At 37.2% G+C, this 27,517-nt stretch overlaps 1 protein-coding gene and 1 long non-coding RNA gene across 12 annotated transcripts; one reads left to right on the plus strand and one right to left on the minus strand.

Moving 5' to 3' along the window:
- The first annotated feature begins 285 nt into the window (after window positions 1-285).
- LOC135096097 (uncharacterized) lies at window positions 286-3,761 on the plus strand. 2 transcript variants are annotated; one of them, XR_010264593.1, is made up of 3 exons: window positions 286-635; window positions 1,739-1,850; window positions 2,314-3,761. It is a non-coding gene; the product is annotated as an uncharacterized LOC135096097 (long non-coding RNA). The 2 variants fall into 2 exon arrangements; XR_010264594.1 differs by having other exon boundaries at window positions 2,317-3,761.
- On the minus strand, window positions 2,692-25,998 carry LOC135096096 (uncharacterized). 10 transcript variants are annotated; one of them, XR_010264588.1, is made up of 13 exons: window positions 25,922-25,998; window positions 23,249-23,345; window positions 10,489-20,558; window positions 9,703-9,740; window positions 7,951-9,384; window positions 6,797-7,009; window positions 6,357-6,437; window positions 6,048-6,171; window positions 5,154-5,464; window positions 4,762-4,894; window positions 4,357-4,457; window positions 4,024-4,133; window positions 2,692-2,953 (listed from the first exon to the last, which is right to left on the minus strand). XR_010264588.1 is itself a non-coding variant. In XM_063997339.1 (9 exons), the coding sequence occupies exons 3-5, from the start codon at window positions 6,403-6,405 to the stop codon at window positions 5,305-5,307; spliced, it is 318 nt and encodes a 105-aa protein (XP_063853409.1). In that variant the 5' UTR covers window positions 6,406-6,437; window positions 6,797-7,009; window positions 7,951-8,118; the 3' UTR covers window positions 2,692-2,953; window positions 4,024-4,133; window positions 4,357-4,457; window positions 4,762-4,894; window positions 5,154-5,304. The 10 variants fall into 10 exon arrangements, 4 of the variants coding, with proteins under 4 accessions (XP_063853409.1, XP_063853406.1, XP_063853410.1 ...); XR_010264590.1 differs by having other exon boundaries at window positions 10,489-18,998; window positions 25,922-25,995; XR_010264589.1 differs by lacking the exon at window positions 25,922-25,998 and adding an exon at window positions 24,394-24,457 and having other exon boundaries at window positions 10,489-18,998.
- Between the last annotated feature and the right edge of the window lie 1,519 nt (window positions 25,999-27,517).

Below are 27,517 nucleotides of genomic sequence, written 5' to 3' on the forward strand. Positions count from 1 at the left end.
TATATTCTAGGATTTTCTTTCTTATAATTATTTGAGCGCTCATATCTGGCCTTTTTCGTATTTTTTCCAGCATTAATTTCTCATGTTCTTATTTTGCAATGCCTTAGCTGTAAATTATTTATATGCATTGTATTTATAATGTATATAATTGTATTTAAATGCATTAATCAGATGATTTCAAACTCAATATTGATAAAAAAAAAAAAAAGCATTTTAGATGATTTTAAATGTATTTTGTTATTATATTAAAGTATTATTTATCTACATACGAGTATTACTGTAAATGTGTGCCATTCGAAAGAAGTATGTGCTCATATGTAAACAAGACCTGACAACAACAATTTAAACTCCATGGACCCAACTCCAAACACTCAGGAGGAACCAAACTGGTCAAATGATGAAACAGTGCGTTTGGTTAACATCATGGCATAAAAACAATGTATAGTAAAGGGACGTTTCACCATTCCCTGACCCATGCAGATAAGAAACCTGCATGGGAAGACCTTATGAACTCTGTAAATGCATGCCTGCAATTTACATGTGAAAAGAACTGAAGAACAAGTTGTAAACTTGTCAAGTGCTGTCCCACTCACGGAAGAAGATTGCCAATATCAACAAAGAGCAGAATCAATCAGGTAAGTTTATATTTGTTTATTTATTCTATTTGTTTATTTATTTAAGGTTAGGTTAGGTTAGGCTAAGATAGTTCAAAGTACCAAAAATAATAATTGGTAAGATTAACAAAGAAAGGTGGTGCGATATCCTAACCTACCCTAACCTAGTTTAACCTAACCTAACCTTCCCTGAGATAGATAAAATCAATAGTAGTAGTGAAAATGCCACCAGGGTCACTATGCTCCAGAATAAACGCTACTCTCTCACAACTCTCTTGTCCCCTAACAAAAAGCATATAACACACACACACACACACACACACACATCTCACTAAATGAAATAGAAAAGCTTCATAAACATAATTTGACCTTCAATGACCTTTCATTCTGGGTCTGCTGAGGTCAAAACAGCAATACATCTGACTTTGAATGACCTTGTGTCCTGGTTCTTGCTGAGGTCAACATATACCAACATAAATAAATACCTCTAAATAAATAAATTTCATGCAACTTGACCTTAAATGATCTGTATTCTGGGCCATACTAAGATCATTTTGCAAGATTTCAATGAATATACCTTTTTCCTGTGTCTGTTCTCTACCTAATCATGTGTGTGTGTGTGTGTGTGTGTGTGTGTGTGTGTGTGTGTGTGTGTGTGTGTGTGTGTTTTCACCTGCTTGAAATTATGAACTGAGATTGCAAGGCTATACATCTATTAAGTCCATTTAAAATACCATCTATTCTTAGTATAAATTTATGTTACAATGGTTGTTGATGTGTTTCCTACCCTCTTGCTATTTCCTCTTGTTTGCCTTGTGTCCAGAAACAGCAGGTCTTCTCTGTTCTCTTGTTGTCTATGGGTTATTCAAATTATAAACATTACTGTCTATTTTCCTTCTTCTTCCTCTCAGTTCCTTCTTGTTTCTTTCAATTCTCCTTCCTTTTTTATCTTATGTTTGTCAATATCAGCCTTTCTTGTGTTCTTATGGCCTTTTGTTGATTATTTGGGCTACAGTATTATAATAAATTAATAATTCAATAATACTACCATATATTTAGGAAGGGAGCCCTGAACTGTTCCATGCATTCAGAAACACACAGCTTAAACCGAACCACACTTTCAGAACGACTGTACGAGCTCCGCAAGACAAGCCTGGCCCGGGTGATCTGCGACGACAGTGAACGCAAGCTACGGTACGTCCAGCCCAAAGTAATGCTGGAGGCCGACTCTTTCCTGTAAGTAATAATGCCTTGTCACTGTTGCCATTGCTATTTAGTGACCCAAGGAGTGAATGAATATGAATAAGAAAACTTTTGAAGATAGGCTAGTATGTCTAACCTCACCATTCTCCCCCTCATCGACTTAACCAATTTAACCACTCACTTTCTTATGTAGGGCCTCCTGTATGGAACTCTGTGCCTCTCCAAATTCAGGATGCACCCTCTATCACCACATTTAAAACAAAATTTTAAAATCTGATCTTAGCTACCTACTAATTTGAATTATTACCTCATTCTAAAGCAATAGTGTATGCAGACTCTTCTTCTTATCATATCTACCACACTACTTTAAACCTCTGCTTTAAAAAGGCTAACTACAACAGACACATTAAACCTCACTATGTATATATCTCCTAAATGTGACTGTTAGTTATTAATAAATGTTCAAATGTTCTCTCTCTGTTTCCTTATTTTAAAGCAGATGAAAAAGGAGCCACTGAGGTGCTGGTCCTTAACCACAAATTAAAATAACAAGAAGAAGCATCGGCCAAGAAGAGATTACGCGTGGAAAGAGGAAGGATTGGGGCTCGGCTCACGGCAACAGCACCCGTGTGTGCGTTCTTGGGCCGTTCCGGATCTGTGGACTTCCGGCGAGCAAATCCCTTCTTTTAAAGCTGGGTGTTGACTGACCTCTGACAACCTGACTGGTGGTGAGTCCATTCCAGACTATTCCAGTCACCCACCACTCTTTCTGACAACCAATTCCTCCATACCTAACTGTCACAAGCCTCACTCCACTACCACACAGGGTCAAGCAGAGGTCACTACGAGGGTAAAGGTCAATTTTAAGGCCGTATAATTTCAAAGTATAATCACGGAGTACCACAATAAAAATACAAACACAATCTCTTCAAATCATAATGGGTGAACAAACTCACACACACACACACACACACACACACACACACACACACACACACAAGCCAGACATGAACAACACCACCACTGGTCATTGCTTGTTTGAGAGCAGAGATAAAATACTGGACAACTTCTTGACTTGGTAATGCTGTGTCCACCATCTGAGGTCCATTCCTGCAGTCACCGACAGCTGCACTCAGCTAAGTGGAGGAAAGGAAAGTCTGAGTGTGATGCAGGTGGTGGTGGTGGTGGTGGTGGTGGTGGTGGTGTGGTGTGGTATATTGGTGTTGATAGATGAAAAGAATTAAAGTCAAAGGAAATTATCAGAAAAAATAAGAGAAGAAGAGAATGTGGAAGATCTGAGAGACACAACAAGCACAACAGACCATTCAGGGCAAGACAGAACAAAAGGTGTTTTACTGACTATACAACAAGCATGACAGACACAGGACAATGGAGGACAGGCAAGTCTACCCCTTGAAGCACAGCAACGCAGAACAAGGAAAAAAAAGCACAACAGCTTCTCAGTCAGGACAAAACAGAAGAACAGCACACCATTTCTTCCTCTGTGCCAGAAAACATTGTAAAGCAGCCACGTTTCAGACCAGGCCAGGCACAGATATACTGAACCAATAGCAAACCACAGACACACACAAGCCAACTAACACACAAACACACAAACATATATTATTTAGAGCCATGCACATAAACAAACACAAATATTAAGTTATGTTGCTTGAATTTTTTTTTTTTTAGGCATGCAATAAAATTATTAAAGATGCTGTTTGCAAAATACTAAGCACAATGTAACTATACACAAAAATTTATGATGCATTGGTTAAGACCTGTAGTGTGTGTGTGTGTGTGTGTGTGTGTGTGTGTGTGTGTGTGTGTGTGTGTGTGTGTGTGTGTGTGTGTGTGTGTGTGTGTTTGTAATTACTTTGAATATAACTTTATGTCAAACTTCATTGAATTCACCAAATAAATAAATATTCATAAAATATCAAACTTCCTTTTAACTCCAATAAAAATCCCAATATTAACAAGAAAATCAGGTTAGACTTTCTGGTACATTCTGAAACAAGTCTGGCCACACCTCCACTACTTCCCAAAGTCTCTAGTTGAAGAGACACAGGTTTTCAAGAGAGTTTTTTTATGGTTCTTCTGACAGATACACAACATTTCTACAGTATCAACAGGAGAAACTCTCTGTGGCCTCGGAAGACAGTGACTGAGAGCACAGCAACCCTCAACATATATACGTACTCACCGGTCAACTATGAAGGCCACCAGGGTACACAACAGGGCCGTAATGTGCAACTACAGAGGGGCATCTCCAATGGTGGTGGTGGTGGTGGTGGTGGTCACATATCCTGGTATCTGTATAGAAAGAAAGAGATTAGATTCACTGGCTTGAATTATGGAATAGTGAAAGACTATAAATAAATAAATATAATCCTTTGCTTTGTTGGGTAGCAAGCTGTTTTATAAAAGCAAGTTTCTCATTAGCTTTGACTTTTGTTGAACATGCATGCAAGGTAACAAGGCCTGTGGATTTCAAGGTAATGGAACACCTCACAACAACACTAGAACAATGCCTCACCTATCCACCTGCAGCCACATCACAGTGTCTCCTTCTTGACTTGGTAATGCTGTATCCACCATCTGAGGTCCATTCCTGCAGTCACCGACAGCTGCACTCAGCTAAGTGGAGGAAAGGAAAGTCTGAGTGTGACAGATAAATAAGCAGAGCCTGCAAAACTATCACTAATATTATGAAAAAACCCTTGAACACCCTAACAATTAAAAAATATATTAAAATACCAGAAATGAGGCAATTAGGCATTCAATAAACAAATTCTTCTATCTGTCTATGTCTAAACTTTGTAAAAATAAAAAAAAATGACTTTAAATGTGTGGGGCCAGCTGTAGTAGTAGTAGTAGTAGTAGTAGCCTTTCCACTAGGGGTTGAGAGAGCTATTAAGTGAAAGATAGGTGTCTGACTTACCTGATGTCACCTGGAGAGCTGTGAAGGACAGGAGCACAGGAGATCAGGTGTTCACAAGGCAGGTCAACACCACCAGTGTGAGGGGAAGTGTTTGGTGAGCCATACTGATGCTGCATTTGATTCCTGTGATGACCTGGGGGTGGGAAGCAGGTGGGAGGGGTGAGTGAGTGAGTGAAATCTGTCACTGTATACACACTGGGTATACAGTGAAGGTAGGACTCACTCATTGATGAATAACTGTGTGACTGAGTGACTGACTGACTGAATGACTGAGTGACATATCATATCCAAGATTGAAACTGTTATTGTCACACATAAAGGAAAGATTGAAGTTTAAAGATGCAAAGTAATTGTATTTAACATTGGCTGAAATACAGTTGTGTTGATCATACTGTATGCTGTTGCTTCCAGGAGGATGTAGGACAGCTGCTTCAAAGGTGCTGGTGGAGCAGTTCAGCATGGACGAGGTGACTGGCAAAGGTAAACGTCAGCTGTTGCAGGAGCATCACTTTTCTGTGTGGCTGGTGTTGATGCTGAATGAGGTCAGGATGCAGGTGGGAGCTGTGTTGGGGACGTGGCCTGCTGGCTGGCACCCCTCATGCCTGTGGGTGTGTGCGACAGTGGGGTGAGGCCGTGCCCTAACAACCTGGCCTCCTTCCTGCCGAACAACACCCGGTGCTCCCAAGACCTGACGGGAGATGTGCTGGCAACAGAAATGTAAGTGAAGATCTGTGCTGGGAAAACTTCTTGCAGCTTCACTTCAGACCACTGGTATCTCAGAAGAAGCTGCACTCTGTGTTGTGTCTGATGAGGCTTTACCTGTGAATGGAACCTTACAGCAAAGTATTGGTGAGTCAGATGCAGCTATACCTGTCAGTGGAACATCTCAACACACCACTGATAAGTCTGGTGAGGAAGTTATACCTGTCACTGGAACTTCAGAACTGCTCAAAATACTGAAGAACTGAAATCTGTCATTGGAATATCATAGTGGAATAATACATTAGTGGAGAAAAATAGTGGATTCAGCAGGAGGAATAATATAAATAGACCAGACCAGCAGGAATAATATAAATATAGACATTATACCAGACAAATAGACAGTAGAAAGCCAGACCAGCAGAAGGAATAATCTATCTCTGTTCCTCTTGCACACACAGACTAACACTTTCATCCTTTCTACTTTATAATCATACAATCTCTCTCTCTCTCTCTCTCTCTCTCTCTCTCTCTCTCTCTCTCTCTCTCAATATCACCCTGTCATGCCTCTCCCCTCTCTGCCTTACCTGTGATCCTTCTGGTGACTGTGTGTGCGGGCGGCCTGCCTGGCGCTGCCCTTGGCAAACCAGCTGTTTTCCAGCACCACCACCATCTCACTGATGTGTACCAGCTGGTCGGGCACCATCACACCTGGAAGCAAGTCAGCGAGTCAGTAGGTAAGTGTTTCTGTACACAAAGCTGTCAGGCAGATAGACTTAATGAGTTGAGAGGTAATAAATAAATAAATAAATAAATAAACAAACAAAAGGATAAAACCATAAATTAGGGCAGCGTTCCGATGTGTGACAAGGGCACCGGCAGTATGTGGTAATTACCTGCGGGTCGATGGCAGCCTGCAGTCATCACCGCTAATCCTTCCTGCATTTCTGAGGCTTGGCCGACTCAAATTCCACCTTCTGAAATGATTGGGTTAGGTTACCTTAGGCTGTGTCTGTAGTAAGGGACCACACCTGTACATGAGGTCTGATCACTGCCAGATATAACTAATATTTCTTCTACACTTTCATGAACAGCAGTGAAAGAGAAAACATTAAGAGGAGGAGGAGGAGGAGGAGGAGGAGGAGGAGGAGGAGGAGGAGCTGCTCATAGGACTGTGTAGATACAAATGAAAGGAAGAATAAGGCTGTGGCTGTGGATGACTTCATTTAGTTTGGCAAGCTAGATTAAGACAAGCAGTGTGGAGGATACAAAACACACACACACTCACACACACACACACACACACACACACACACATGCACACACACACCCTAACCTGTATATACAAAGACAGTGGGCAGGCTTCACACACTGCCAGTAACAATCATCTCTGTCTCTCTCTCTCCTGGAAGTTAAATTTATCAAAAAACTCAAAGAAATCTTGGTAGAGACTTCAGTGAATCTGTGCTCCTGATGGTGGTGGTGGTGGTGGCAGTGGTGATGGTGGTGGTACTTGGAACACTGGCTCTCTTGTCCCCTCATCCACATTCTGAGAGAGAGAGAGAGAGAGAGATGGTTAGGTTAGGTAGTACTTAGTTACATAGATTGAGACAGAGATAGATAAATGGTTAAACAAAGTTAAATAGACTGAGAGATAGATGGTTAGATTAGGTAAATAGATCGACATTGAGAGAGAAACAGATAGGCCTAGTTAAGTTAGGTCCAGCAGATACTTAGATAAATGGGTACACTGAGAGATTAATAGATAAAAAATCAGACAAATAAGCAAAGCCTACAAAACTATCACTAATATTATGAAAAAACACCTTGAACACCCTAACAATTAAAAAATATATTAAAATACCAGAAATGAGGCAATTAGGCATTCAACAAACAAATTCTTTTATCTGTCTATGTCTAAACTTTGTAAAAATTAAAAAAAATGGCTTTAAATGTGTGGCCAGCTGTAGTAGTAGTAGTAGTAGTAGTAGTAAGTAAGAAGGAATTAGTAAGTAAGGAGGAATTAGTTGTCAAAGAGAGTGCTGGGTGACTGGAATAGTCTGGAATGGACTCACCACCATTCAGGCCTTCATTAAGTACTGTTCACCTTTGGGAGGAAAATTATTATTTTTTTTTTCTAATGCAATCCAATATTTACACCAATGTCTCTTTACTTCTTCCTGTGACTTAAACTCCTACAGTAGAAAGGTTTCAAAACAGTAAGTAATGTTAATAACAATTTATTTACCAAAAACTTGTACACTAAAGTCTTGGTTAAAACAAATAAACAAAAAATACTAATAAAATTGTGCTTTACGTTAATTCAATAATACACCATCTACAATTTAAAGTACACCAATAACAAACACACACACACACACACACACACACACCATAACAATTACAATGCAAGAACAATGATCCAATAAGCCTATCACATGTACTGGGTCAAGGCTGGCCAGACAACCTCATGTCACCTCAAACACTTACATAATGAAACAGACCCCCACTCCCTCTCTCCCTCACCAGCCAGGCTTATCTGTCTGAGAGAAATGTGTCAGTATGCATGTCGGTATGTAAAGGGTTCAAATATTAGCAAATTATATATCACCCACATCCTACCCCTGCCCCAACCCCCCCCCCTATTGTGGTCATCCATACAGCTTCCTCACCCGCCCCTTCACCCCCTACTTCTACCAGCACACCTAATCTTGCTTACCCACCCCCCCTTCTGCTCCCCCACCTCATAAATATTCCTATATTTTTATTTATATATTTATTTACTTTCAAATTTTCTTATTATTACTTTTACCTATTTTCTCATTTATTTATTTATTTATTTTCTCATTTATTTATTTATTTAACTAATTAGTTAACCTAAAAGAAAATTGCGCACACACACACACACACACACACACACACAATCCAGCCAGTATCTTACCAAAATACTGGCCAGACACGTACATACATACATACATACATACATACACACACACGCACACACACACACACACACGCATGGACACACAATCCAGCCAGCATCTTACCAAATACTGGCCAGACACGTACATACATACATACACACACACGCACACACACACGCATGGACACACAATCCAGCCAGCATCTTACCAAATACTGGCCAGACACGTACATACATCCATACATAAACCCAGACCTCTTACCAAAAGATCTGGGTAAAAAAAAAATATATATATATATCTATAAACACTATATACCCCCGAACCAAAAAAAAAAACAAAAAAATATCATTCATAACGTGCCACCACCACCACCACCACTACCACTACCACCAGCACCACCACCACTACAGAAATAAGAAGATACTTGTATGCAACAGTGCAGCATGCCACACAAGCTCTGATTATATGGAATGAAGCACTCCATATAATCTGAGCTAACCATTCACACTCCCTGTCATCCTATTCCTATCAGTAGCTCTCTGTCTCTCTCTATGCCTTACTTAACCCTTTCATAAATAACATCAACTTACCACTCTTCTATTAACCTACCACTCTTCTATTAACCTAAGTCAAATATTCTAAGATTCTGGCCTAATACCTACACACACACACACACACATATAAAATACACTCACACACACACACACGCACACACAAACAACAAAAAAACACAGACAGACACACACACACACACACACACATATATAAAAAAAAAATACACACACACACAAACAAAAAAAAAAAAAAACGGACAGACAGACAGACAGACACACACACACACACACACACACCCTACATAGGTACCCTCAGATCCCCCCACCCACCCGCCAACCATCCACCTCCCATCAAGCAATATATATACAAAATCAATGCAATAAATACGCAATACTCCCCTTGTTTGGGTGAAAGTCTGCAACACTGCAACACGAACACTGCAACACTGGAACACAAAATTTGCAATTACTAAGTCACTTCTGAGAGGAAAAAAAATAAAATAAAAACAAAGGTTATTTTGACTGAATTGAGATGATAAGTCACTCATAGAAAAGGTTGAGGAAAGCATAACTTATGGAGGAATAACGTGGAAGGAAGATATGGAGGAAAGGGGGGACAACATTAAATTCACATGGAAATTTGTGTCATCTGAAGGTGTTGTCATTGTACATACAAGTAATAAATAAAATTATATATACATATATATAACAATTATATCCATCCATCAGTTTATAGTGACAAGACACAACAAGACAACACTTACGTTGAGTGAGCCCCGTCTGACTACTCAAGGTGACCTAGCTGTTATGGGGAGAGAGAGAGAGAGAGAGAGAGAGAGAGAGAGAGAGAGAGAGAGAGAGAGAGAGAGAGAGAGAGAGAGAGAGGAAAAACATCCATTAGTTCACATCAATAAATTATTTCACTCATTCTTACAAACTGTGAAGGAAAGAGTGAATGACTCTACAAGACTACTCTCCCTTAACACACAAATTAATGAATCAATGAATGAATGCGCAAAAATACCAAATTTACTACACTTATTCAAATTAATTTCTGACCTAAAATTAACTAAATCTTGGAGTAAGTGACAATTTTCTCTCTCAGGTCAGAATGTTGACTTAACCAAACATTTCAATACTCACTCAAAAGGCACACACACACACAAAAATTAAGAGGCTGGGAGAGGCTGGGATGGACTGGAGGGGGTTACTGGGATGGACTGAGAGAGGCTGGGATGCACTGGGAGAGGCTGGGATGGATTGGGAGAGACTGGGATAGACTGGGAGAGGCTGAGATACACATGGGAGAAGCAGAAATTGACAGGCAGAGATGAGACAGGGGGAAGGTTAGACTAGAACAGAAAATAAAGCTATATTTATTTTTACTTAGAATTAATCTTTCCACACATTTACCTATGAAACTGATAGCAAGCACACACACACACACACACACACACACAGGTTAAAATAAAATAAACAAATAAATTCTGAAAAAAAACACATCAATATAATAGGTAATTTAACAGGCAGGAAATGCAGAGGAGACTCACCACACTGGCAGTGGATGCTTGAGAAACACCTGAGAGTCTCGGGGCATCTCCCACGGACAGCTTGACGAGAATGAAGGGACAGGTTATGTTAATTTTGTTAGTAAGGAAAAGAGACCCCCACACTCTAAATAACCTAACTGAACCTATTATCAGAATAAGGCAAGACACAAGACGTTTGTTGGGCTGACTTGCAGACGTACGCACCTCTGAAAAAGACCAGAGAAAGACCATTAGTTTGGCTCAAAATTTTTACTTATCTATTTTATTTCTTTTCACTTATCAAGCAGTATATATCAAAATTTTGGCTGTCACAGTACATCAAGTCTGGCCGGCCCATACATGTGCAGTACAATCAATAATATGCAGAACAATATTGCTGTAACAACACACACACACACACACACACACACAATATTCACAAGTATAACAGACTACACAGATCATTAATTGGCCGGCAGGGAGGCAGGCAGGCAGGCAGGCAGGCAGGCAGGCAGGCAGGCAGGCAGACAGACACAGACAGAGGCAAATCTTCATGACAGTGTTGCCTCTGGACTGGCAGTGGGGTTGAGTGGATGACCTCTCTGGTGACCTGTACGACTCATCACGTGACTCTTGACCTCCAGTATGCCAGCACTTCTTCCACACCTGTCTGTCTGTCTGTATGTCATACTTCTTAAATCTGAAAGAAATATTTAATGCAAAGTCATCTGCTATGTTTTTTGTTTTTATTTATTTTTTTCTGACTACATGTCCTGGTACAGACTGACTAGAATGAAAGATTAGATTAGATTATCAGTAGCAGATTTTAGGATAAAAAGTGAAAGGAAGAGAAGGAATGAAGAATGAAAGATTAGATTAGATTATTAGTAGCAGATTTTAGGATGAAAAGTGGAAGGAAGAGAAGGAAAAAAGAATGAAAGATTAGACCAGATTATTAGCAGCAGATTTTAGGATGAAAAGTGGAAGGAAGAGAGAGAATGAAGAATGAAAGATTAGATTAGATTATCAGTAGCAGATTTTAGGATGAAAAGTGAAAGGAAGAGAGAGAATGAAGAATGAAAGCTTAAATTAGATTATCAGTAGCAGATTTTAGGATGAAAAGTGAAAGGAAGAGAGAATGAAGAATGAAAGATTAGATTAGATTAATAGTAGCAGATTTTAGGATGAAAAGTGGAAGGAAGAGAAGGAATGAAGAATGAAAGATTAGATTAGATTATCAGTAGCAGATTTTAGGATGAAAAGTGGAAGGAAGAGAAGGAATGAAGAATGAAAGATTAGATTAGATTATCAGTAGCAGATTTTAGGATAAAAAGTGAAAGGAAGAGAAGGAATGAAGAATGAAAGATTAGATTAGATTATCAGTAGCAGATTTTAGGATAAAAAGTGAAAGGAAGAGAAGGAATGAAGAATGAAAGATTAGATTAGATTATCAGTAGCAGATTTTAGGATCAAAAGTGGAAGGAAAAGAAGGAATGAAGAATGAAAGATTAGATTACATTAATAGTTGCAAATTTTAGGATGAAAAGTGGAAGGAAGAGAAGGAATGAAGAATGAAAGATTAATTAGATTAATAGTAGCAGATTTTAGGATGAAAAGTGGAAAAAAGTGAAGGAATGAAGAATGAAAGATTAGATTAGATTAATAGTAGCAGATTTTAGGATGAAAAGTGGAAGGAAGAGAAGGAATGAAGAATGAAAGATTAGATTAGATTATTAGTAGCAGATTTTAGGATAAAAAGTGAAAGGAAGAGAAGGAATGAAGAATGAAAGATTAGATTAGATTATTAGTAGCAGATTTTAGGATGAAAAGTGGAAGGAAGAGAAGGAAAAAAGAATGAAAGATTAGACCAGATTATTAGCAGCAGATTTTAGGATGAAAAGTGGAAGGAAGAGAGAGAATGAAGAATGAAAGATTAGATTAGATTATCAGTAGCAGATTTTAGGATGAAAAGTGAAAGGAAGAGAGAGAATGAAGAATGAAAGCTTAAATTAGATTATCAGTAGCAGATTTTAGGATGAAAAGTGAAAGGAAGAGAGAATGAAGAATGAAAGATTAGATTAGATTAATAGTAGCAGATTTTAGGATGAAAAGTGGAAGGAAGAGAAGGAATGAAGAATGAAAGATTAGATTAGATTATCAGTAGCAGATTTTAGGATGAAAAGTGGAAGGAAGAGAAGGAATGAAGAATGAAAGATTAGATTAGATTATCAGTAGCAGATTTTAGGATAAAAAGTGAAAGGAAGAGAAGGAATGAAGAATGAAAGATTAGATTAGATTATCAGTAGCAGATTTTAGGATAAAAAGTGAAAGGAAGAGAAGGAATGAAGAATGAAAGATTAGATTAGATTATCAGTAGCAGATTTTAGGATCAAAAGTGGAAGGAAAAGAAGGAATGAAGAATGAAAGATTAGATTACATTAATAGTTGCAAATTTTAGGATGAAAAGTGGAAGGAAGAGAAGGAATGAAGAATGAAAGATTAATTAGATTAATAGTAGCAGATTTTAGGATGAAAAGTGGAAAAAAGTGAAGGAATGAAGAATGAAAGATTAGATTAGATTAATAGTAGCAGATTTTAGGATGAAAAGTGGAAGGAAGAGAAGGAATGAAGAATGAAAGATTAGATTAGATTATTAGTAGCAGATTTTAGGATGAAAAGTGGAAGGAAGAGAAGGAATGATGAATGAAAGATTAGATTAGATTATCAGTAGCATATTTTAGGATAAAAAGTGAAAGGAAGAGAAGGAATGAAGAATGAAAGATTAGATTAGATTATCAGTAGCAGATTTTAGGATCAAAAGTGGAAGGAAAAGAAGGAATGAAGAATGAAAGATTAGATTACATTAATAGTTGCAAATTTTAGGATGAAAAGTGGAAGGAAGAGAAGGAATGAAGAATGAAAGATTAATTAGATTAATAGTAGCAGATTTTAGGATGAAAAGTGGAAAAAAGTGAAGGAATGAAGAATGAAAGATTAGATTAGATTATCAGTAGCAGATTTTAGGATCAAAAGTGGAAGGAAAAGAAGGAATGAAGAATGAAAGATTAGATTACATTAATAGTTGCAAATTTTAGGATGAAAAGTGGAAGGAAGAGAAGGAATGAAGAATGAAAGATTAATTAGATTAATAGTAGCAGATTTTAGGATGAAAAGTGGAAAAAAGTGAAGGAATGAAGAATGAAAGATTAGATTAGATTAATAGTAGCAGATTTTAGGATGAAAAGTGGAAGGAAGAGAAGGAATGAAGAATGAAAGATTAGATTAGATTATTAGTAGCAGATTTTAGGATGAAAAGTGAAAGGAAGAGAGAGAATGAAGAATGAAAGATTAGATTAGATTATCAGTAGCAGATTTTAGGATAAAAAGTGAAAGAAAGAGAAGGAATGAAGAATGAAAGATTAAATTAGATTATCAGTAGCAGATTTTAGGATAAAAAGTGAAAGAAAGAGAAGGAATGAAGAATGAAAGATTAAACCAGATTATCAGTAGCAGATTTTAGGATGAAAAGTGGAAGGAAGAGAAGGAATGAAGAATGAAAGATTAAACCAGATTATTAGTAGCAGATTTTAGGATGAAAAGTGGAAGGAAGAGAAGGAATGAAGAATGAAAGATTAAACCAGATTATTAGTAGCAGATTTTAGGATGAAAAGTGGAAGGAAGAGAAGGAATGAAGAATGAAAGAGTAGACCAGATTATTAGTAGCAGATTTGAGGATGAAAAGTGGAAAGAAGAGAAGGAATGAAGAATGAAAGATTAGACCAGATTATTAGTAGCAGATTTGAGGATGAAAAGTGGAAGGAAGAGAGAGAATGAAGAATGAAAGATTAGATTAGATTAATAGTAGCAGATTTTAGGATGAAAAGTGGAAGGAAGAGAAAGAATGAAAGATTAGATTACATTATTAGTAGCATATTTTAGGATGAAAAGTGAAAGGAAGAGTAGGAATGAAAAATGAAAGATTAAATTAGATTATCAGTAGCAGATTTTAGGATGAAAAGTGGAGGGAAGAGAAAGAATGAAGAATGAAAGATTAGATTAGATTAATAGTAGCAGATTTTAGGATGAAAAGTGAAAGGAAGAGAAGGAATGAAGAATGAAAGATTAGATTAGATTATTAGTAGCAGATTTTAGGATGAAAAGTGGAAGGAAGAGAAAGAATGAAAGATTAGATTAGATTATTAGTAGCAGATTTTAGGATGAAAAGTGAAAGGAAGAGAAGGAATGAAAAATGAAAGATTAAATTAGATTATCAGTAGCAGATTTTAGGATGAAAAGTGGAAGGAAGAGAGAATGAAGAATGAAAGATTAGACAAGATTAATAGTAGCAGATTTTAGGATGAAAAGTGGAAGGAAGAGAAAGAATGAAGAGTGAAAGATTAGATTAGATTAATAGTAGCAGATTTTAGGATGAAAAGTGGAGGCAAGAGAAGGAATGAAGAATGAAAGATTAGATTAGATTAATAGTAGCAGATTTTAGGATGAAAAGTGAAAGGAAGAGAAACACACACACAATATTCACAAGTATAACAGACTACACAGATCATTAATTGGCCGGCAGGGAGGCAGGCAGGCAGATAGACAGACAGACAGACAGACAGAGGCAAATCTTCATGACTGTGTTGCCTCTGGACTGGCAGTGGGGTTGAGTGGATGACCTCTCTGGTGACCTGTACGACTCATCACGTGACTCTTGACCTCCAGTATGCCAGCACTTCTTCCACACCTGTCTGTCTGTCTGTATGTCAAACTTCTTAAATCTGAAAGAAATATTTAATATAAGTCATCTGCTGTTTTTTTGTTTTTATTGTTTTTTTTTTTTCTGACTACATGTCCTGGTACAGACTGACTATATATCCTGGTAAGAAGGAAAGAAGAATGAAAGATTAGATTAGATTATCAGTAGCAGGTTTTAGGATGAAAAGTGGAAGGAAGAGAAGGAAAAAAGAATGAAAGATTAGATTAGATTATTAGTAGCAGATTTTAGGATGAAAAGTGGAAGGAAGAGAGAGAATGAAGAATGAAAGATTAGATTAGATTATTAGTAGCAGATTTTAGGATGAAAAGTGAAAGGAAGAGAAGGAATGAAGAATGAAAGATTAGATTAGATTATCAGTAGCAGATTTTAGGATGAAAAGTGGAAGGAAGAGAAGGAATGAAGAATGAAAGATTAGATTAGATTATCAGTAGCAGATTTTAGGATGAAAAGTGGAAGGAAGAGAAGGAATGAAGAATGAAAGATTAGATTAGATTATCAGTAGCAGATTTTAGGATCAAAAGTGGAAGGAAAAGAAGGAATGAAGAATGAAAGATTAGATTACATTAATAGTAGCAAATTTTAGGATGAAAAGTGGAAGGAAGAGAAGGAATGAAGAATGAAAGATTAATTAGATTAATAGTAGCAGATTTTAGGATGAAAAGTGGAAAAAAGTGAAGGAATGAAGAATGAAAGATTAGATTAGATTAATAGTAGCAGATTTTAGGATGAAAAGTGGAAGGAAGAGAAGGAATGAAGAATGAAAGATTAATTAGATTAATAGTAGCAGATTTTAGGATGAAAAGTGGAAAAAAGTGAAGGAATGAAGAATGAAAGATTAGATTAGATTAATAGTAGCAATTTTAGGATGAAAAGTGGAAGGAAGAGAAGGAATGAAGAATGAAAGAGTAGACCAGATTATTAGTAGCAGATTTGAGGATGAAAAGTGGAAGGAAGAGAGAGAATGAAGAATGAAAGATTAGATTAGATTAATAGTAGCAGATTTTAGGATGAAAAGTGGAAGGAAGAGAAAGAATGAAAGATTAGATTAGATTATTAGTAGCAGATTTTAGGATGAAAAGTGAAAGGAAGAGTAGGAATGAAAAATGAAAGATTAAATTAGATTATCAGTAGCAGATTTTAGGATGAAAAGTGGAGGGAAGAGAAAGAATGAAAGATTAGATTAGATTAATAGTAGCAGATTTTAGGATGAAAAGTGAAAGGAAGAGAAGGAATGAAGAATGAAAGATTAGATTAGATTATTAGTAGCAGATTTTAGGATGAAAAGTGGAAGGAAGAGAAAGAATGAAAGATTAGATTAGATTATTAGTAGCAGATTTTAGGATGAAAAATGGAAGGAAGAGAAGGAATGAAGAATGAAAGATAAAATTAGATTATCAGTAGCAGATTTTAGGATGAAAAGTGAAAGGAAGAGAGAGAATGAAGAATGAAAGATTAGATTAGATTAATACTAGCAGATTTTAGGATGAAAAGTGGAAGGAAGAGAGAATGAAGAATGAAAGATTAGACAAGATTAATAGTAGCAGATTTTAGGATGAAAAGTGGAAGGAAGAGAGAGAATGAAGAATGAAAGATTAGATTAGATTAATAGTAGCAGATTTTAGGATGAAAAGTGGAAGGAAGAGAAGGAATGAAGAATGAAAGATTAGATTAGATTAATAGTAGCAGATTTTAGGATGAAAAGTGAAAGGAAGAGAAACACACACACAATATTCACAAGTATAACAGACTACACAGATCATTAATTGGCCGGCAGGGAGGCAGGCAGGGAGGCAGGCAGGCAGACAGGCAGACAGACAGACAGACAGACAGACAGACAGACAGACAGACAGACAGACAGACAGACAGAGACAGACAGACAGAGGCAAATCTTCATGACAGTGTTGCCTCTGGACTGGCAGTGGGGTTGAGTGGATGACCTCTCTGGTGACCTGTACGACTCATCACGTGACTCTTGACCTCCAGTATGCCAGCACTTCTTCCACACCTGTCTGTCTGTTTGTATGTCAAACTTCTTAAATCTGAAAGAAATATTTAATATAAGTCATCTGCTGTTTTTTTGTTTTTATTGTTTTTTTTTTTTTCTGACTACATGTCCTGGTACAGACTGACTATATATCCTGGTAAGAAGGAAAGAAGAATGAAAGATTAGATTAGATTATCAGTAGCAGATTTTAGGATGAAAAGTGGAAGGATGAGAAGGAAAAAAGAATGAAAGATTAGACCAGATTATTAGTAGCAGATTTTAGGATGAAAAGTGGAAGGAAGAGAGAGAATGAAGAATGAAAGATTAGATTAGATTAATAGTAGCAGATTTTAGGATGAAAAGTGGAAGGAAGAGAAGGAATGAAGAATGAAAGATTAGATTAGATTAATAGTAGCAGATTTTAGGATGAAAAGTGGAAGGAAGAGAGAGAATGAAGAATGAAAGATTAGATTAGATTATTAGTAGCAGATTTTAGGATGAAAAGTGGAAGGAAGAGAAGGAATGAAGAATGAAAGATTAAATTAGATTATCAGTAGCAGATTTTAGGATGAAAAGTGAAAGGAAGAGAGAATGAAGAATGAAAGATTAGATTAGATTAATACTAGCAGATTTTAGGATGAAAAGTGGAAGGAAGAGAAGGAATGAAGAATGAAAGATTAAATTATTTAGATTAATAGTAGCAGATTTTAGGATGAAAAATGGAAGGAAGAGAAGGAATGAAGAATGAAAGATTAAATTAGATTATCAGTAGCAGATTTTAGGATGAAAAGTGAAAGGAAGAGAGAATGAAGAATGAAAGATTAGATTAGATTAATACTAGCAGATTTTAGGATGAAAAGTGGAAGGAAGAGAAGGAATGAAGAATGAAAGATTAGACAAGATTATTAGTAGCAGATTTTAGGATGAAAAGTGGAAGGAAGAGAGAGAATGAAGAATGAAAGATTAGATTAGATTAATAGTAGCAGATTTTAGGATGAAAAGTGGAAGGAAGAGAAAGAATGAAGAGTGAAAGATTAGATTAGATTAAAAGTAGCAGATTTTAGGATGAAAAATGGAAGGAAGAGAAGGAATGAAGAATGAAAGATAAAATTAGATTATCAGTAGCAGATTTTAGGATGAAAAGTGAAAGGAAGAGAGAGAATGAAGAATGAAAGATTAGATTAGATTAATATTAGCAGATTTTAGGATGAAAAGTGGAAGGAAGAGAAGGAATGAAGAATGAAAGATTAGACAAGATTATTAGTAGCAGATTTTAGGATGAAAAGTGGAAGGAAGAGAGAGAATGAAGAATGAAAGATTAAATTAGATTAATAGTAGCAGATTTTAGGATGAAAAGTGGAAGGAAGAGAGAGAATGAAGAATGAAAGATTAGATTAGATTAATAGTAGCAGATTTTAGGATGAAAAGTGGAAGGAAGAGAAGGAATGAAGAATGAAAGATTAGATTAGATTAATAGTAGCAGATTTTAGGATGAAAAGTGAAAGGAAGAGAAACACACACACAATATTCACAAGTATAACAGACTACACAGATCATTAATTGGCCGGCAGGGAGGCAGGCAGGCAGGCAGGCAGGCAGGCAGGCAGGCAGGGGCAAATCTTCATGACTGTGTTGCCTCTGGACTGGCAGTGGGGTTGAGTGGATGACCTCTCTGGTGACCTGTACGACTCATCACGTGACTCTTGACCTCCAGTATGCCAGCACTTCTTCCACACCTGTCTGTCTGTCTGTACGTCATACTTCTTAAATCTGAAAGAAATATTTAATATAAGTCATCTGCTGTTTTTTTGTTTTTAGTTTTTTTTTTTCTGACTACATGTCCTGGTACAGATTGACTATATATCCTGGTAAGAAGGAAAGAAGAATGAAAGATTAGATTAGATTATCAGTAGCAGGTTTTAGGATGAAAAGTGGAAGGAAGAGAAGGAATGAAGAATGAAAGATTAGATTAGATTAATAGTAGCAGATTTTAGGATGAAAAGTGGAAGGAAGAGAGAGAATGAAGAATGAAAGATTAGATTAGATTATTAGTAGCAGATTTTAGGATGAAAAGTGGAAGGAAGAGAAGGAAAAAAGAATGAAAGATTAGACCAGATTATTAGCAGCAGATTTTAGGATGAAAAGTGGAAGGAAGAGAGAGAATGAAGAATGAAAGATTAGATTAGATTATCAGTAGCAGATTTTAGGATGAAAAGTGAAAGGAAGAGAGAGAATGAAGAATGAAAGATTAAATTAGATTATCAGTAGCAGATTTTAGGATGAAAAGTGAAAGGAAGAGAGAGAATGAAGAATGAAAGATTAGATTAGATTAATAGTAGCAGATTTTAGGATGAAAAATGGAAGGAAGAGAAGGAATGAAGAATGAAAGATAAAATTAGATTACCAGTAGCAGATTTTAGGATGAAAAGTGAAAGGAAGAGAGAGAATGAAGAATGAAAGATTAAATTAGATTATCAGTAGCAGATTTTAGGATGAAAAGTGGAAGGAAGAGAAGGAATGAAGAATGAAAGATTAAATTAGATTATCAGTAGCAGATTTTAGGATGAAAAGTGGAAGGAAGAGAAGGAATGAAGAATGAAAGATTAAACCAGATTATTAGTAGCAGATTTTAGGATGAAAAGTGGAAGGAAGAGAAGGAATGAAGAATGAAAGATTAGATTAGATTAATAGTAGCAGATTTGAGGATGAAAAGTGGAAAGAAGAGAAGGAATGAAGAATGAAAGATTAGACCAGATTATTAGTAGCAGATTTGAGGATGAAAAGTGGAAGGAAGAGAGAGAATGAAGAATGAAAGATTAAATTAGATTAATAGTAGCAGATTTTAGGATGAAAAGTGGAAGGAAGAGAAAGAATGAAGAGTGAAAGATTAGATTAGATTAATAGTAGCAGATTTTAGGATGAAAAGTGGAAGGAAGAGAAGGAATGAAGAATGAAAGATTAGATTAGATTAATAGTAGCAGATTTTAGGATGAAAAGTGAAAGGAAGAGAAACACACACAATATTCACAAGTATAACAGACTACACAGATCATTAATTGGCCGGCAGGGAGGCAGGCAGGGAGGCAGGCAGGCAGGCAGACAGACAGACAGACAGACAGACAGACAGACAGACAGACAGACAGACAGACAGACAGACAGACAGACAGACAGAGGCAAATCTTCATGACTGTGTTGCCTCTGGACTGGCAGTGGGGTTGAGTGGATGACCTCTCTGGTGACCTGTACGACTCATCACGTGACTCTTGACCTCCAGTATGCCAGCACTTCTTCCACACCTGTCTGTCTGTCTGTATGTCATACTTCTTAAATCTGAAAGAAATATTTAATATAAGTCATCTGCTGTTTTTTTGTTTTTATTGTTTTTTTTTTTTCTGACTACATGTCCTGGTACAGACTGACTATATATCCTGGTAAGAAGGAAAGAAGAATGAAAGATTAGATTAGATTATCAGTAGCAGGTTTTAGGATGAAAAGTGGAAGGAAGAGAAGGAAAAAAGAATGAAAGATTAGATTAGATTATTAGTAGCAGATTTTAGGATGAAAAGTGGAAGGAAGAGAGAGAATGAAGAATGAAAGCTTAAATTAGATTATCAGTAGCAGATTTTAGGATGAAAAGTGAAAGGAAGAGAGAATGAAGAATGAAAGATTAGATTAGATTAATAGTAGCAGATTTTAGGATGAAAAGTGGAAGGAAGAGAAGGAATGAAGAATGAAAGATTAGATTAGATTATCAGTAGCAGATTTTAGGATGAAAAGTGGAAGGAAGAGAAAGGAAAAAAGAATGAAAAGATTAAAGTCTGGGAGATGAAAAGTGAAAAGAAGAATGAATTTAGAAGCAAAGTTGAAGAAACATTCCGGGAAAGACAGAACTTGCACCTTACCAGAAACAGCAGATAAGGTGTGGGAAGATATCAAAGACATCAGTAACAAAAGCAACAGATTTGTAGTAAGACGAGTCGGAAACTGGCACCTTACCAGAAACAGCAGAGTTGTGGGAAGATATCAAAGACATTAGTAACAAAAGCACCTTACCAGAAACAGCAGATAAGGTGTGGGAAGATATCAAAGACATTAGTAACAAAAGCACCTTACCAGAAACAGCAGATAAGGTGTGGGAAGATATCAAAGACATTAGTAACAAAAGCACCTTACCAGAAACAGCAGATAAGGTGTGGGAAGATATCAAAGATGTATTAGTAACAAAAGCAACAGATTTGTAGTAAGACGAGTTGGAAACCGAAAGAGAAAGATACATGGTGTACAGGAGAGATATTTGTTATAGAAAAGCAACCTGGAGAGAGAGAGGCAATGAATGCAAACACACAAAAGACAGATTTAATGATAAGCAACAGAGATTATGAGAAAAAATACATGTAACATCAGAGGATGGCATAATATTGAAGCACACAATTAAAATACCTAGGATCAGTAACTGTAGGAGGAGGAGGAACAGAAAAAGCAGAGTAAATGCTATATGGGAGAAATGAAGGGCAGTAGAGTAACCTTAGATAATACCATTGAAGCTGAGATATACAGAATTAACCTTAGATAAGAAAACACCATTGAAGCTGAGAAGATATACAGAATTAACCTTAGATAAGAAAATACCATTGAAGCTGAGATATACAGAATTAACCTTAGATAAGACACAATTAACCTTAGATAAGAAAATAACATTGAAGCTGAGATATACAGAATTAACCTTAGATAAGACACAATTAACCTTAGATAAGAAAATAACATTAAAGCTGAGATATACACAATTAACCTTAGATAAGAAAATAACATTGAAGCTGAGATATACACAATTAACCTTAGATAAGACAGAATTAACCTTAGATAAGAAAATAACATTAAAGCTGAGATATACAGATTTAACCTTAGATAAGAAAACACCATTGAAGCTGAGAAGATATACACAATTAACCTTAGATAAGAAAATACCATTGAAGCTGAGATATACAGAATTAACCTTAGATAAGACAGAATTAACCTTAGATAAGAAAATACCATTGAAGCTGAGATATACAGATTTAACCTTAGATAAGAAAACACCATTGAAGCTGAGAAGATATACACAATTAACCTTAGATAAGAAAACACCATTGAAGCTGAGATATACAAAATTAACCTTATACAGTATTGAGTTCAGACCAGTGGTTTTTAAGGAAGAGAGGAAGGCATTCAGGAGAGCACAGAGATGAGGATGGTGAGATGTATAGGTGGCACTTCACTGTTAGAAAGGAGACAGTGAAGATAGAAGAATAATGTGAGGAATATTATTATCAAGGCAAGAAAACCACAACTAACATATTTTGAACACAAGGGAAGAAGAGGATGCAGTAAGAAAGGCAATGATGATGAAGTTAAGCGGGAGAAGGAGCGCTGGGAGACATAATAAGATGAACAGGCGTGATAAGGAAGTGATATGAAGAGAAGAGGATGCAGTGAGAAAGGCAATGATGAAGTTTAGCGGAAGAAGAAGCGCTGGGAGACATAATAAGATGAAGAGGCGTGATAAGGAAGTGATATGAACAAGCTGGGAGTACAAGATGATGATGCAATTATTTAAACCAGATGAAGAACGTTAATTCCAGCGGCTGACTCTGCAATACACCGGGGTTAAGTCGTATGAAGAAATAGCATCTCTAGGCGTGTGTATGGAGTCTTGGGTACACACAGGTGATGAAAGGGTTGACGGAAAACTTATGGGTGACCTCTGAGGCCGTGAGTCTTGAGGGTGTCAAGTGTGTGACCCCTCGCTCTCCTGGAACGTCACTACACACAAGATATAATGTTTACCCTTCCAAGATGTTAGGTTAACCCTTGCGTAGATATAGGTGCCTGGCAGAAGGGATGACATGGGAGCCAGTATGTGTGGCACTATGTGTGGCACTGTGGCACCGAAAGACAGAGGAGAATATTCAGACAACGACTTGACCAGACAGATCAAATGTAGGCAAGATTATACACGATATAACAAAATACGTTTTTCTTACCTTGCTGTGTGTGTTCACGGTATCTCCATTGACACAGCCGTGCTCAGAACTCCCGACACAAGCCCCGACACTCGCTACACTTGTCTTCAACAGTTAACTGAAAATAAATCACTTCTTATAGGCAAGTTTCGATACACAGATTAGCGCAGCCTCCCCGTACCGAGGTCTTGCGGTTACTGACGCGGGAAAAGGATGGCTGCCGGCGTAAGCAGGCCAACATGTCGTACAGTATTAATTCTTTATAATAAAGTAAATAAATGAATAAATAATATAGTTCTCTATATGAAAAATATCAACATTGCAACTGCAAACCGTTATATTTCAAAACTGATTCCAATATTGACTTTGTATGTTAACTAGAAGGAAAAACTCGTAACATTTACGCAAGATACGCACGAATAGAATGTCAATGTTATTATAACAAAATTTATAATTACTACATACAAACGACAATTTCTGGAGTCTGACTGATATCATTCTATACATACTAAGAACCTGCTCTAGTCTCAGGCAACACACATATAGCAGTATTTTTATTGCTAGGGAAATCAATACGAGAATAATATTTCTGGCGATTATATGCATTTTAAAAACGTACCCTCCCCCCCGCTTTTCTCCTCCCCGTTACCTCCCACTCCTTTCATCCATCGCGGCCTTTAAACTGCCCGGCCACTACAACCACAGGGACCCACCCCACCCCTACCTTTCCTTGCGACTAAATTAGCTGATATTTCCTCCGTGCCTCAAGGAACATTGACAAAACAAGGATAAATTATCGTGTTTTGATAGTTTCTAGATATGTAGCATGTTTGAATCACCAAATAATCGCGAAAACACATGAAATATCGCAAAAGCTTCGCTCAATGCTTGCAACTGCTTCATCCTGACTGCGTAAATAAGCAAGATACACTGAAGATTTGTGATTGCCACCTGAATCACCACCACCACCACAATCACAGGCCTGCAGTAGGGTTACACTCACCACCGCCACACACGTCATCACAACTGGAGAACCGCGAACACCACCACCTCACCACCGCCACCGTAACACGCTTATACACCACTAACTGGCTATAACATGTGTATAAATTATCCCAGTCGTTGAATAAGACTCACCACCACCGCCAACACCTTCACATAGCTACCATTGCCTGTTGAAGACACCCAAGACACCCAAGTCGTCACCACCGCTGCCGCCACCACCACCACGCCATACCCAGGAGAGAACACGTAAATCTGCTTACACCACATGCTATAATCATATTACATTATCAACACCAAAGAATATATACCCAAATTAACACCACACATCATCACTACACAAATTACTCATTAGATCACCGATTCACTATTACACCCTCATTCAGTTACCTATACAAATTATTCATTATTACTCACCCCTTATTCATTGGTATTCATTCACTCATTATTCACTGCTGTTCGTATCTCAACCCCTTCATCTTCTCACTTTTCCACTGTTGATTTCACCGTTACAAGCTCATTATTCAGTTACCTATACAAATTATTCATTATTACTCACCCCTTATTCATTGGTATTCATTCACTCATTATTCACTGCTGTTCGTATCTCAACCCCTTCATCTTATCACTTTTCCACTGTTGATTTTACCATTACAAGCTCATTATTCAGTTACCTATACAAATTATTCATTATTACTCACCCCTTATTCATTGGTATTCATTCACTCATTATTCACTGCTGTTCGTATCTCAACCCCTTCATCTTCTCACTTTTCCACTGTTGATTTCACCATTACAAGCTCATTATTCAGTTACCTATACAAATTATTCATTATTACTCACCCCTTATTCATTGGTATTCATTCACTCATTATTCACTGCTGTTCGTATCTCAACCCCTTCATCTTATCACTTTTCCACTGTTGATTTTACCATTACAAGCTCATTATTCAGTTACCTATACAAATTATTCATTATTACTCACCCCTTATTCATTGGTATTCATTCACTCATTATTCACTGCTGTTCGTATCTCAGCCCCTTCATCTTATCACTTTTCCACTGTTGATTTCACCATTACAAGCTCATTATTCAGTTACCTATACATACCATTCATTATCACCCATCCTTATTCATTGGTACTCATTCACTCGTATCTAAATCATCCATTATTCACTGCTGTTCGTATCTCTCCCCTTCATATCACTTATTCACTGTGATTTCACCATTACAAGCTCATTATTCAGTTACCTATACAAATCATTCATTATTACCCATCCTTATTCATTGGTATTCATTCACTCGTATCTAAATCACTCATTATTCACTGCTGTTCGTATCTCTCCCCTTCATATGACTTATTCACTGTGATTTCACCATTACAAGCTCATTATTCAGTTACCTATACAAATTATTCATTATTACCCACCCCTTATTCATTGGTATTCATTCACTCATTATTCACTGCTGTTCGTATCTCAACCCCTTCATATCACTTATTCACTGTGATTTCACCATTACAAGCTCATTATTCAGTTACCTATACAAATCATTCATTATCACCCAACCTTATTCATTGGTATTCATTCACTCACTCGTATCTATACCACAATCGCTCTCCACATCAAATACTGCCAGTCGTATTCATCCACCCTTACCACGCCATGAAAATACACACAGCAGCATACTCACCTCCACTACGTCGGCGTCCACCCTTCCTCACGTCTGTGGTAGGAGTGGATGCGCGCGTGACCACCCGGCCGGGACCTCAGTTCTCCACAATTCCCTCAGACAAGATGGAGGAGGAGGAGGAGGAAAAATGGCGTACTTCATCACTTTAAAATCAAATATGAACTGACAATAATGAAACTAGAGGAAATGGCGATGATGATGATGAGGAGGAAGAGGAGGAAAAGAAGGAAGAAGGAAGAGAAGGAAGAAGATAGAGAAATAATACACTGAGTCCATCACTTTATAATGAAACAAGCCTCAGATTACACAGTCGTTACACTAACTGCGCACATTAACATACATTATAAAAATTCAATGATAAAAGTAACGTACGATAACCTTTTCACACGTACGAAATCACCCAGTGGTTGACGATACGGTAATCTCAGCCTTGCATTACAAACATGAAAGGAAAGATATATAAATAAACAATGTGTGTAACTGGGGGGAGGGCGTGAGCGGCGGACGTACGATGAGTGGGCGTGTGTGTGGGTGTGGGCGTGGGTGTGGACATATATGGGCGTGCGTGGATGTGGGTGTGCGTAGGTGTGGAGGTATGCATAGGCGTGGGTTGGTGTGGGTGGCATACAGCGTTATTAAGGGCGTGTGTGTGTCACAGATCAGTCACTTAGACAAACAAGCTTTCTCTCTCCTGACAAGCTTGTTAACGCTACATGCAGTCTAATCACCTTTGCAATTTACCACTGGCTAATTAACTAAACATTTTCTTCGTACATAAATAACCAATCTGATCAAGTTATTCATCTCACCTAATAAGATTAACTGCGTCACCTGCCCAATGCTCTCTCCAGCCTAATCACACCTACTCAATCTCACTTAATCATCCTAATTAGGGCCTGGTATGTCATATCAGCCCAATCTAATCGTATCACCTTATATAGCTAACTAAATCACCATACTTTGACAAACCTATCCCAATCAGACCTCGCCAATCTAATCTTTACGTATCCAGCGCTACCTAATCACCCAATCTCTTATGTTATATAGTAATTTCACCCAATGAGTAATAATTTAACATTTTTTTCCATTACCAAACTCCAGCATCGCTTTCCACAACTCGGCCCTTCTCTCTCGCCGATAGCGGTAAACGGGGCCGACTGGGGACGACTGCTGGGAATTAGACAAGCCAGTTAGGTTCAGGATTTCTGCGCTGCCTCCCCACTAAGCTGATTAGACTCTATGAAGCTACACAAGTTTTCAAAGATGTTTTTTATGGTTCTAGTGACAGGTTGACAAGATTTCTGTATTATTAACAGGAAAAATGTATTTAAAAGCCAGGCTAATCATACGGTAAGCACTTCAGAGTTCGTATAGTCATAATTATTGTGTTTTTTTCTTATCATTGCTATTAATATAACTGCGCTGGTATGTTTGCTGCCTTGTGTTAAGTAAATCTATATATTCTGTTTTTTTTTTGAGTGTTTTATTAAAATTGTCGCTTTTTTTTTCTTTAATTTGTAGTTGTGTTTGAATGCTTGTCAAGTCTCTCTCTCTCTCTCTCTCTCTCTCTCTCTCTCTCTCTCTCTCTCTCTCTCT

The sequence above is a fragment of the Scylla paramamosain genome, unplaced genomic scaffold (genome assembly GCF_035594125.1).
Source record: "Scylla paramamosain isolate STU-SP2022 unplaced genomic scaffold, ASM3559412v1 Contig2, whole genome shotgun sequence".
NCBI lineage: Eukaryota > Metazoa > Arthropoda > Malacostraca > Decapoda > Portunidae > Scylla > Scylla paramamosain.

Coding starts and splice junctions, on each gene's coding strand:
- LOC135096096 (XM_063997336.1), bottom strand. CDS start 6,405: ATGCAGGAAGGATTAGCGGTGATGACTGCAGGCTGCCATCGACCCGCA. Junction 6,172..6,356: donor AGGCTGCCATCGACCCGCAG/GTAATTACCACA, acceptor ACTTGCTTCCAG/GTGTGATGGTGCCCGACCAG. Junction 5,465..6,047: donor AGTCACCAGAAGGATCACAG/GTAAGGCAGAGA, acceptor TTCTGTTGCCAG/CACATCTCCCGTCAGGTCTT.